Below are 11,784 nucleotides of genomic sequence, written 5' to 3'. Positions count from 1 at the left end.
AGTTTTACAGCCCAGGTTAGACGCAGAAATGGAAGCACCATGTGCTCAGCTGATGTTTAGGAAATGTCAAAGGCAAACGCTTTAATTTCTAGGACTGCACTCTCTCATTTTCCCCATCTCAATGGGGCAGTGAAGGGAGAAAATCAAGTCAGGAATTCTGCTCAATGTTCCTGCACTTGGAGTTAGGCTTTCTGACACGGTCAGCTACCAGAGACCGCAGCAAGTCTCCCAATTAGTAACAGCTTCCCAGCATTATTCAGCTAGCTGGATAGCCAGGAGGGAGCTTGCTGCAGCCACATGCCCTGTGCACTCTCGCGCAAAGCAGTTGCCATGGGAATAATGGCTTTGAGGGTAATTCCGGCTAACCAGAGTTTCCCACACTAGGGACTTCACAGCCAGGAAGTTGTGACTAAATTCTGCCCCCATTTAACACGGCATAAAGAAAGAATACAGGATTTAGAACTCAGAAACCATGGGCCCAGACCTGCCAGGTGCTGCACCCTTTTCATTCCCGTTTTCTCTGCAACTTTTTTTTTTTCAAAATTTGGCACTATGCCTAGAAGCTACAGGAACCAACTCTCAGGGAGACTATTGGTTGAGGGAAAAAAAAAGCAAAGCATTAAGCTCTAATGGTCAGATCTTTGGTTCCCCTTTTTTATTTAACAGATGGATCTAGATGCAGGAACCTCTTTTTTTATAAAGAAAAAAAAACTACAAATCTTTCAAAAAACAAATATTAAACATTCTGCAAAAGAGTGGGAAAAAAATGAGGTAATTTTGTCTAGAACTACAAGCTTAAATGCTTAAATTTCAATTTAAGTATAAATGCTTAAAATGCTTAAAATTCTTAAAATTCAAGAGGTTGTAGCAAGAATAATTTTGAGGCTCAATTTTGCCCAAGGAAGTTGTGGATGCCCCATCCCTGGAGGCATTCAAAGCCAGGCTGGATGTGGCTCTGGGCAGCTTGGTCTAGTGGACACTGCATGCAGCAGTGGGGTTAAAACTAGATAACCCTTGTGGTCCTTTTCACCCCAGGCCCATTCTATGACTCTATGATTTTTATATAAAACTATCCTCGTAGCTTATATGCTCGCTGTACATAAATCTGGTGCCAGGTTTGCACACACAATCACTTCCCAACCAGTGTACAGAAATACTGTCATACAGCACCTTTGGCAAATCTTCACTATAGGCAGTGGCAAAGCTGTTAAGTTGGGCTACAATAAGAAGCACTCTTATTAAATTGTGCAAATTATTTTCTAGAGCTAATAATCCAGCTGTGATCAACAGGAATAATGGAATTATGAAGTAGAAGTGAATAAAGATTGTGAGCATTTTTAATTGCAGTGTTACTGCTTTACATAGAAGTCCTTACCAGCAGACTCACCTGTAAATCTGTCATCGACATAAAAGCCCCATTGAATCTCTATACATCTCCTTGACAAGGGTCCAAATTTCATCTTCTGTAATTTCACACAGCACAACAGTCTGATCCAAAGGCCAGAAAACTATGAAGTAAAAATGCCAGTTTCAGAACTTTGTGACACAAAGTTAATGTTAAGCTACTCTTCTTAGCAAAGGTACTTATTACACTGTACTAGAGATGTGAACCTCGAGAATAGCTTTACAATGTATTATACAATATATATTAGATAAAATATCAACCCCTTCAGAGTCTTAAAGTACACAGTTTCAAAAACCTTAACTTTTCTACAACAGCCAGTTATTATATAGATTGAAAGCTGTCTTAAGTACTGAGCTGTCAGAGACATGAAATTAACCTTTGAATTGACAAACTGAACTCAAGGCAGAAAGAAGGGAAAGCTACATCACCACTAACATGCAGAACTGCGAGCACAGACTGTTTGGGAAACAAGGAAAAAACACCTCCATCTCCAATACTTATCCAAGTACAGGAATTAGTGAATTTAAACTTGACTAGCATCAGCAATGCAACACATTTTTTAACATGTTTAATAATGTTTTGTTTTTAAATGGTCTGTTTTAAGAAGTGAATGAGTAATGCTCTCGAGGGGAAACTGGAAGAAATAGATCTGAAGAAACTTATGCCCACGTAGTCATTAAGAATGCATGTGAGTCTATTGCATAGAAGCCCATCTGTTCTTTCTTCATTAATCCAACTTTACAGGCAGCTGTGTACATTTGTGCTTCCTCCTAAGCCTACAGATCCCAGAACCCACTGCAAAATACCCTCTCAATACGGAGAAAGCCTCCACTATGAGAACTGTTACGAAAACAGATTCTTCCAGAGTTCTTGTACTACTCACAGGCATCAAAGCCCCATGCCTCTCATCTGACCCCCATAATTCTTGCTCTTATGGAATGCTGTTGAAGCAGTGAACTGGTTTTCGCAGTTCTACTGGTGCATCCTTTAAACTCGCAATAAAAACACTGGTGGAGGAAAGAAGTAATAAGTCATAAAGGGAAAACAACTTGGAACAATATTTTCCATGCTGGAACATATTTTAAGGAGATAGGTGATCTATGTAGAGAATGGGAATAAAAACACAAACCACCTTCTGGTAATCATGGGAGAAACAAAGACAGTGACTAGAAATCAAACTGAAATTGAAAAATAATCAACAAAAGAATCTGTATTAAAGACATGCTGAGTGCCAGCGAGAGCTCTGAGGTACAGCATGTGTTACTAAGCTGTCTGCATTAGACAATTAAATGAAGCAATTAGATTTCATAAAGTAGCCCATTATTTTAGGAGTGAAACAAAGGATGGAGGAAATGCAGCTGCCTGTGTTTGAGGAATGGAGAAAAATGGAAAACAAAACATTGCATTTGAAGTAGTCATGAAAACCAACTTGTGCAGGGGGAATTTATAAGTCTAGAAAACTTCTCTCAAACTGTCATGAAAAAAAAAATGCAACTCCTTAAAAAAAATCAACGTGCAATATACAATTATGAACATCTTCAAGTATCAAAGGAAATGGCAGGCACATAGTGAAAGAGACTATGAAGGGACAGAAAGAAAACAATCTGCCAATATCAGATTCTCCTGAAATACTGCTTTTTACTCTCAGTGTGTTTTGACATGTTGTCTTTTCAAAGCTGCAAAATATTCTCAAGAGACAAGAGCAAAAACAAACACTTTAGTGATTCTCACAGATATTCCTGCAGATTATCACAGAGAGAATTTGATAAAATGAGTAATTAAGTTATTTGCCTTATGCATTTAAAGTGTTAAGCGCTCACTAATACTCTATTATCAGAAGAGACTTCAGAGAATAACACTTCTGAATGCATTCTCTAGGAGCCTGCAGGTTTAGTACAAGGCGTAAACTACAATTTTAATTATAAAACAACTGCAATATCCTTACCACAGCATGACTAGTATAGAAAAAGTAAGAAAATCAATTTTAATACAGTCACTCATAAAAGTTCTATGTCCTATGCATACACTGCATTCAATTTTAGGCTCCTAAGGGCTGGCAGAAATTTTTTTTCTTGTATATCTCCCCAGGCAAAAGCATTCAAATCTACTACTACTTCCCCCTGGCCCTCCTGTCCTTTCTGATGTTCCAAGGACATGGTAAGACTAGCCCTGTTTACCACCACTCCTTGCATTAAGTGTCCCCACCATTTATTTTCTCCTCACTAGAGATCTCCTCATAAACAGCAATCCTATAAGACAAATCCAGTTCCATTTCATTTGCTTTTAAAGAAATATATTTAATGAAACATGCACAAGATTACACGGTATAAAACTACACACAAATCCTAAAGTTTTACATTTTCTAAGGCAGGAGATTCCTTGCACATGAACATTTGGCTACAACTGCTATTCCTAATGATTCTAAAGATACCCTGATTATATACAGTAGGCAATATACTTCTTTTTAATATTCCAGATAGATGTATCTTTGATAAAAACCAGAAGATTTATGACAAGTAGATAAGTAAAACATGTTAGTGGACAGACTAAACTTGGAACTGCTGCAGACTGCTTCACCACAAACATAACTCATTTTGCTAACTTCACTTCTCTTCCACTCTGCTCACAAAGATCATTAAAATACATGAAGTAAAAAAAAATAAAAATCTTCAAATACTGCAGAATGGGGACCAACACTATTAAAAACATCTCTAAAACTTCTGAGCGGAAGTGCAGCATTTCATCTCCCACCAGAACTCTGGAACTGAGAATTGATGCTGACCAAGTATTGGAGCAAGCACTTAAAGAACTGCACCTGTCAAAAACCAGAGGAAACTTTCATATTACCCATTGTTCTTTGCTCACATATAGTCAACTAATGTGATTTAAATGATCCTCGCAAGCATTTTTTAAAGGGAAAGCCCAAATAAGAAGTTCACATGACAGCAGTTTCCATCAACTACAATCAAGTATTCAAGGGTAATCTTCTGAACTAGAAGCACCAACTTCAACAAAAACTTGAAAATTATGACTGTAACAACATTTATACAGAGTAGTGATGTAATACTACATGCTGATACTTGGTCTTCACAGTAGTAGCACCATGCAACAAGAACTTGGACAAAGCCAAGTCACATGGGTACAGTAGCCAAAAAAAAAAAAAAAAAAAAAAAGGAAGCCTTCCTCTTTAGGAATCATCTATGTAGTTAGATAAATGTTCGCTGTAACAATACAACTCATCTGAACAATAATAATATCAGAGAACTTTCCCCTCTGGCATAACAAATAGGCTTCCATTGCCCTACGTGTCTTGAAGCACATACAGCTTTTTCCAGTGTTACATTAGGCATGAAATCTGTACTTTTTTAGGTCTGGTCTCATTTTACAAATGATCCTTCAACTGTGAGTTGCTTACAGCCATTTCTAGAAGCGTAAAGGAATGGCAACAAAGTAAAGAATTGCAGAGAACTTGGAAGTACTACCAGTTCTGGTAGTACTCAAACCAAGAATGACAAAAGATATCTGATCTTCACAGAATATCACTGGAGAGAAAGTTAGTACTCTTCCCACAAGCTTTCATGCTCCTTGACTAAAAGCAAGTCATTTTTGCTTTCTAAGATTCTGTTACTGCATATGTTTATTTTTTATTTTTTTCAACCAAGACCACAGATAACTGTAGCTGACTGATGAGGTGAGCTGCAGCATCCAGCAGACATAACCAGACTCCCTGATATGGATTATGAGATGACTAGCTATAGAAAATCTTAAAACGTTCAAGGCAATGAAAAAAAAAAAAAAACAACAGTCTGCTGTAAACATCCGTAAGGTACAATCTCTTTGACAGTTCCAGGAAAACATCACTCTCAGGATGATGTTTCCCACCTAAGAATCTGGAATCACTTCTGTACTATGCAGGTGACAGAGCATTGGCACAGGATGCCCAGAGAAGTCATGGTATCTTTCCTCTGGAATGTTGCCTGGGCATGGTATTGTGCAGCCTGCCCTATGTACTTGTGCTTCAGCAGGGCAGTTGGACCACATAATCTCCAGGGGCATCCTCCAACCTAAACCATTCTGTGAGTCTGTGTGTAAAGGCACTTGATAATTAATTTCAACAGGACTGTTTTTCAATTCAGGCACATTTTTTGCCAAAAAACCCACTACAGTAGTTATGAGTCCTATTGCACTGATGTCTTACAGACTGAGGTTACAGTCTTCTTTGTGTTCTTTTACTGATAGCAAAGGTGTTCAAAAATTATGGAAGATATTACCTTATGCTACTCAAAGCAAAGAGAAGACTCACTACATAGCTAAGAGCTCAGCTTCCTTCCCCCTTTCACACTAGTTACAAACAGATCATTTAAAAAGTATATATATACATATATATGAATATTCCAACCTCCTGATGAAATTTTCAGTTCCCTCAGAAGTGTCCCATGGATGTAATTACAGACAAGGCGTTTGTAAGGAATCTACAATAAAGTACATCTTATTTTCAGGTGGGAGGCAATACTAAAGTCTCAGAATTTTTGCAAAGTGGTGTATTTGTATTCTAAAAGTTAAAATCTCTTAAAGGAAGCACCAACTGCAAAGCATTGCCTGAAACGAAGGATTTGTTTTCCATTAGTTATAACCTGATCTGAAATTAACCTATTAATTTCAAGGCACATAAATTAATGGCAGAATTAACAGAGCCAATGACAGTGATTTGGGTCCAGATGATCAAAAGGCACTTTTACTTCTTTCTTCATTTGCATCTGTGATGTGAAAGTGTTTTTCTCTTCATTTCACATGTTCTCTGTGTTCAGACGCGAGAGCTTCTGTTCAGCTATGTCTGCCACTAAATTCATATTACAGCCTCGAAGAGCCTTTATTAGGTCAGTCACCTTTGCATCTTTCCCCTTCAATTTCTGCCACGTTCGAAGTGACCAAAACAACCGCTCCCGCAAATTATGGGGCTTGGCTTCTTCTATTTCCTCCAATCTCGCTTCAGAAAGGTTAAGTTTTCGCATCAGCATTTTCCAGTCTCTCCCAACGTTTTCGCATATAACTTCGATAACCACCTTCTGCAAACCTGAAACAGCAGAAATACGTATGTGAGGATATACAAAGAAATATAATTTTATTAAGCAAAACACTATTATTCTTGATGTATCACTCATAATGAAAAGCTACTGCGTGTTCTGGAAGCTCCTAGTACAGAGCAGGACTTCCAATTGACCACCAGGCTGAGAGCTGAGAGACTTGGGACTCCTCCGTCTGGAGAGGAGAGAGTGAGAGAAAACTAATAACTCTTTGTAAGTATCTGAAGTGCAGGAGTCACGCTGATAGGAGTGGATTCTTTTCAGTGACGTGCAATAGAGCCAGAGGCAACATACAGAAAGTGAAACACAGGAAGTTCCATAAAAATACAAGGAAGAACTTATTTACTGTCAGAGTGACAGAGCAAAGGAACAGGCTGCCCAGAGAGCGATGGAATCTCCTTCTCTGGGGATATTCAAGACCTACCTAACTGCCTACCTGTGCAACCTGCTTTAACGAACCTATTTTAGCAAGACTTTAGGGGGTTGGACTCTCTAGAGTTCCCTTCCAAACCCTAGGATTCTGTAACTCTGTGACCAGGGCTAAAGGAGCAGCTGTTTGCAGCATATGCTGCCCTCATGGTACACTTCCAGGGTATGACACCGTCCCTGCAGCAGTTAAGCACAGCAGCAGCACCGTTAGCAGCAGCCACAGCTGGGAACTGATGGCTGAGCACTTTCACTTCTCAACCACACGTTTACTGGGATCACTTGGAAAAAAAAATAATGAAAAAAAATAAAAAGCTGCACCTACGTCTTTCCTCCAAGTCAGGCTGCTCATCGGGAGCGTTGGCTTCTCCATCTTCTATGAACTGCTCCAGCTGTAAGATCAAATCTTCTCTTTTAATGCTCTTAAACATGGTTTTAAGCAAATCTACATTGTATCTTGAAATCAGCTGCTGCTCCATGAGGCAGATGAAGAGCTCCCTGGCACTCTGGACAGACTCCAGCTTCCTTTTCCCAATTTTGTCCTGGCACAGAAACTTCAGTGCGCTCACTTCGCTGGCAGACAGACAGGCGGACAAAGAATTCAGCAGAGCCAGAAAGGGATCCATAGGGCTGAGGCCTACAGCGCAGCTGACACCAAGACAGGCACGGGCTTCCAGAACAGACCGGCGGAACTCCACCCCGGCGGCGAATTTCACTCGCGCTTCCGCAGTGCTATCGCGGGAACACGAAGCCCGCCCCGGCCCGGCCCCGCTACGGCGGGGTGCTGACCCGCTCCAGCCGGGGCGGAAGTGACGTCACGGCGGCGGGCTCTCCCGCAGTCGTCAGAAAATGGCGGCTGGTGCTTCTCGAAGGTGTGGTAGTGCCTAGTAGCTGTGCCACGCAGTTTGTGTCTGAGAGCAAAGGGACTCATGTGCCTCAAATTTATTAGGAGGAAGCGGGCCCCCTTCACATGAGGCTGCTCAGATGCTTAGGAACCACACAGTGCTCAAAATACCCTGGAGATTAACTGACTTGTCTCGTGGTACTGAATTAAAAACGTGTGCTTGGAGCCAAATGTGAGATTGCCCGTCTCCTGCTGCTCAAGCAGAAGTGCCAGTTCCCTACACCTGGCTTTGATTGGGCTGTCATTATAGTAATTCATCTATGCCTCAGCTGGGAGGCCTGTAGGTTCCCCATTAAGTGCACAATTACAAGCTTTCTTACTCTTTATCACTTAATGTTTTAACTACCAGCTAAATGGATGAGGATTATTTGGGGTTATACACTGATGAAAGGACCCAACAGAAAGTAAGAAGTGCAGTATCAGAGCCCCTTTCTCAGAGAGATACTGCTACGTGCATTATGTCCCTGGAAGCTGCTCAAGAAAGGAGCGTCTGCCCTCTTTGTGCTGTCTCTGCTGCTCCCAAAGGCCTGAGCCATTCACTAGCAACACAGGACTTGTCTTGGCAGTCCTATTACTTGCAAAGATTAATTGTGACATGAAATAACTCCTGACCTTTAGAACAGAAGAAGCAGGGCAAATCTTTAGTGTCCAATTCTTACACAAGGTGAAGGGTTGTGAACTTATGTTGAATGGGAAAGTTCAAGTTCATGCCATTGTTTGGTATGTCTCTAAAGTTCAGAGCAACCATAGTGGTTTGTCTCACAGCACAGATAGGTAATTCAGGACTTTCCTTGCTCCTTTGGTTGATTCCCCAGGCTACCCCATTACTAGATTGTTTCTAGTACATCCTTCAATTTATTGTCCTTGCAGTACACAAATAGAACTATGATTCTTGGCATAGATTGCAATTGCAGATACACAAACCTGGAAGTTATCATTTTTTCACATCTCCTTCCCCAGTCTCACATTCCAAGCTGAGGAACAACTCCTACTACTCCCAAAACGTTTCTAAAACTCCCACAGGCACAAGCTCTCCTTAAATAAAATTGCTAGATTTTCAGCATCCTGTTTCAGTCTGTTATGCAGATCCAGTCTTGCATATCATGAAGAAAGCCAATTTACAGAACTAGCTACAGACATGAAGTCCATCTGTGAACTAAACCAGTTTAAAGCAGATTTTTTTGGAGTTCCCTAGTTGCTACAAATTGGATATTGCAAGATCACAGGAGGGATGAGATGTGCCTGTTCTCAGGGGTGTATTTTCTCTCTGCGGTCCTGAAGATTCTTCAGCGTGTGGAGGAATGAACATGAATAAAATGTGTAGTGTGATACCAAGGAGGAATATGCGTAGATTAATTTAGAAAGCAGACAGAAGTCCCAATTGCAATATAAGAGGTAAAAAACAACAACAACAAACAAACAAACAAACAAAATTAATTAATTAAAATCTCACTTTAATATTGCCAAAACAATTACTCTATAAAGCAAAAGCATGTAAGGAGGGACCAAATCACATGGCACATAGCTTGTGCTCAATTCAGAAACAAGCCTACATGAAGGAAGCCTACATAAATCAGTGTAATTTATACCTTTATTCTCAGTCCCTTGACATGCAGTTGAAATCAACATCAGTTGAGATTTTCATAGGTTTGTATGAACTCAGTGGCCACATTCTGCACTGATGTATGAGGAGGTGTGAAAGCAATCCCATACATCTGTGTAATTCTCAGGGAATCTAAATTAGTAACACAGAACTATACAATATAAATCATCATTTTAGACATAACTCATTGCTTAAATGCTTTTGAACTCCCTTTTAATGTCTGACATAGTATTTTAGTAACACCTTCTGTTATGTCTGAATCTGAGCTGTTAACTGCACATTCACAAATGAAAATCCTGGAGTAAACATGCTTTTCTCCGGTTGTTTCCTTTGAAAGTGATTTGGGGTGGGGTTTGCAAGGAAAATATTTGCCAGGGTCAACAGATCATAACGGCGTCTCATTAGAATAAAATTTAGTGGAAACGATTTGCTAGACCAGCTCAGATTTCAGCAGACATTTCCCAGAAATTAAACGATCTGGTTCCCTACCACATAGGTTCCTTGAGGCATGACTATTCCTTCCCAAATGCTGCAGAGGGAGCTCGAGGCTTTGGAGTGCACCGTGCTGAGCTGTTTTGATTTCAACTCCGCTGAAGGAGGAGGGCAAGGAGGGCAAAATGATTCATTACTGCCGAGAATTAGAAAGGTATCGGTCACTAGGACATATAGGAACAAACACATTTAAAGAGTGGGGAAGTGAAGCAGCAACACACAGGGCTGTCATTCTCAGGTGTTGTGCAGTCATGGCATGTGAATACCTGTGGGCTGGGTTTATGACTTACTAAAGAACTGCTTTAAAAAGCAGCAGATTAATTTACGTGCCCACAAGAGTAAGAACGTTCTCATGAAATGTACACCACTGTCCTGACCGTAGGTGATTGACTCAGCTTTCACAGAATTTTTGGAAGATGCTTTGTGCTGATAGTGGCCTTTCAATATCTAGAGAGGGGCTAAAAGAAAGAATGGGACAGACTCTTTAGCAGGCCTATTGTGATAGGACATGGGGAAGTGGTTTCAAACTAAAAGAGGGGGGGATTTGGACTGGATATAGGAGAAATTTTTTACAGTAAGAGAGCTGAGGCACCGGTGCAGGTTGCCCAGAGAGGTGGTGGATGCCCCGTCCTTGGAGACATTCAAGATCAGGCTGGATGGGGCTGTGAGCATCTGATCTAGTGTAGGTGTCCATGTTCCATGCAGGGGCATTGGACCAGATGGCCTTTAAAGGTCCTTTCCAATTCAAACAATTCTATGATTCTTTCCAGCCAAGGCAACTTGAATTTCGTGTTGCCTTCCTTCTTTACACTGGAATCATAGTCTAATCTGCTACACAGCTGATGAAAGTGTGTGACATTTTCTCTGGGAGCTCTAATCCAATCTGATGTAATCTAATTTGCTATTAGTGCTCATTAGCAAACATATGAGTGGTTAAGTCCAGCTTTGATGACTATTTTCTTGAATACTGTCAAGCAACTTATTCCTCATAGGACAGATAGTTTTCTATGCATACTAACCATCTCTTTTTAGCCAGTTTCTTTTATCTAACAAGGGATGTGCTTGAGTGTGCAATTGACACAGCAGAACTAATTTTAAACAAGCTAATTCAGATGCTGGTAGCAATACAGCACGCTCAAATTTGAGATAATATTGAAGATATTCAAAGAAATGCTTCTCCTGAGACATATAGCAAAGGCTACAAACACATAGAGTTTAAAATTTTAATCTATGTATTTTTTTCTTTGCTTTTTTTTTTTTTTTTTTTTTTTTTGAGCCATATACCTGCTGCTTTGTAGGTACATACTTTGCTTACCTTTGATATGTTTGAAGTTTAAATCATTGCTATCGTGTCAGTCCTGTCCCATCAGAGAAAAGCTTAGCTCCTGGGTTTGCATGGCACAAAGAATGTACTTCTGTATGAATTCCTGTCTGGTTTTACAGAGCAGAAGGAGGTGAAAGTCTGAAAAGATCATGACTGTATCTTTACAGTCTTGTAAAGGCGTCTTACTGATGTTGTAGTTGCTTTAAATAATATGCAGGATGACAAGATGGTCAACAGATATCTTCAGAGGTGCAAACTGAAATCAAACTAATGAGACCTTGATGTTCTACTGCTGTTTCTTTACAAGCTGCATGTTGGTATTCATGAGGTTGTCTGGGCTGACTGTGGAATTGGCAAAAGGGTATTTTTATTTGTATTTATTTTGTTAATAAGTGGAAGCAAAAAGGAGAATGTCCATATGGCAAAGGTAGCATCAAAATTCAAAGCGTTCCATCATAATAAGGTAAATCTATGTGCTGCTGCCCACCTTCCAGATAGACTGTATTTGTGCTTTCAGAAGTCCTGCATCTAGAGAGGGGAGCGGAC

The 11,784-nt window shown here is 40.2% G+C and overlaps 1 protein-coding gene across 1 annotated transcript; it reads right to left on the bottom strand.

Annotated features, from left to right (window-relative positions):
• Nucleotides 1–3,681: 3,681 nt before the first annotated feature.
• FADD (Fas associated via death domain) lies at nucleotides 3,682–7,832 on the bottom strand. The gene is made up of 2 exons (XM_031593309.2): nucleotides 7,241–7,832; nucleotides 3,682–6,479 (listed from the first exon to the last, which is right to left on the bottom strand). The coding sequence occupies exons 1-2, from the start codon at nucleotides 7,539–7,541 to the stop codon at nucleotides 6,193–6,195; spliced, it is 588 nt and encodes a 195-aa protein (XP_031449169.1). The 5' UTR covers nucleotides 7,542–7,832; the 3' UTR covers nucleotides 3,682–6,192.
• Between the last annotated feature and the right edge of the window lie 3,952 nt (nucleotides 7,833–11,784).

The sequence above is a fragment of the Phasianus colchicus genome, chromosome 5, assembly GCF_987193195.1.
Source record: "Phasianus colchicus chromosome 5, bPhaCol1.hap1.1, whole genome shotgun sequence".
Lineage (NCBI taxonomy): Eukaryota > Metazoa > Chordata > Aves > Galliformes > Phasianidae > Phasianus > Phasianus colchicus.
This window is presented reverse-complemented; position numbering and strand designations above follow the sequence as displayed.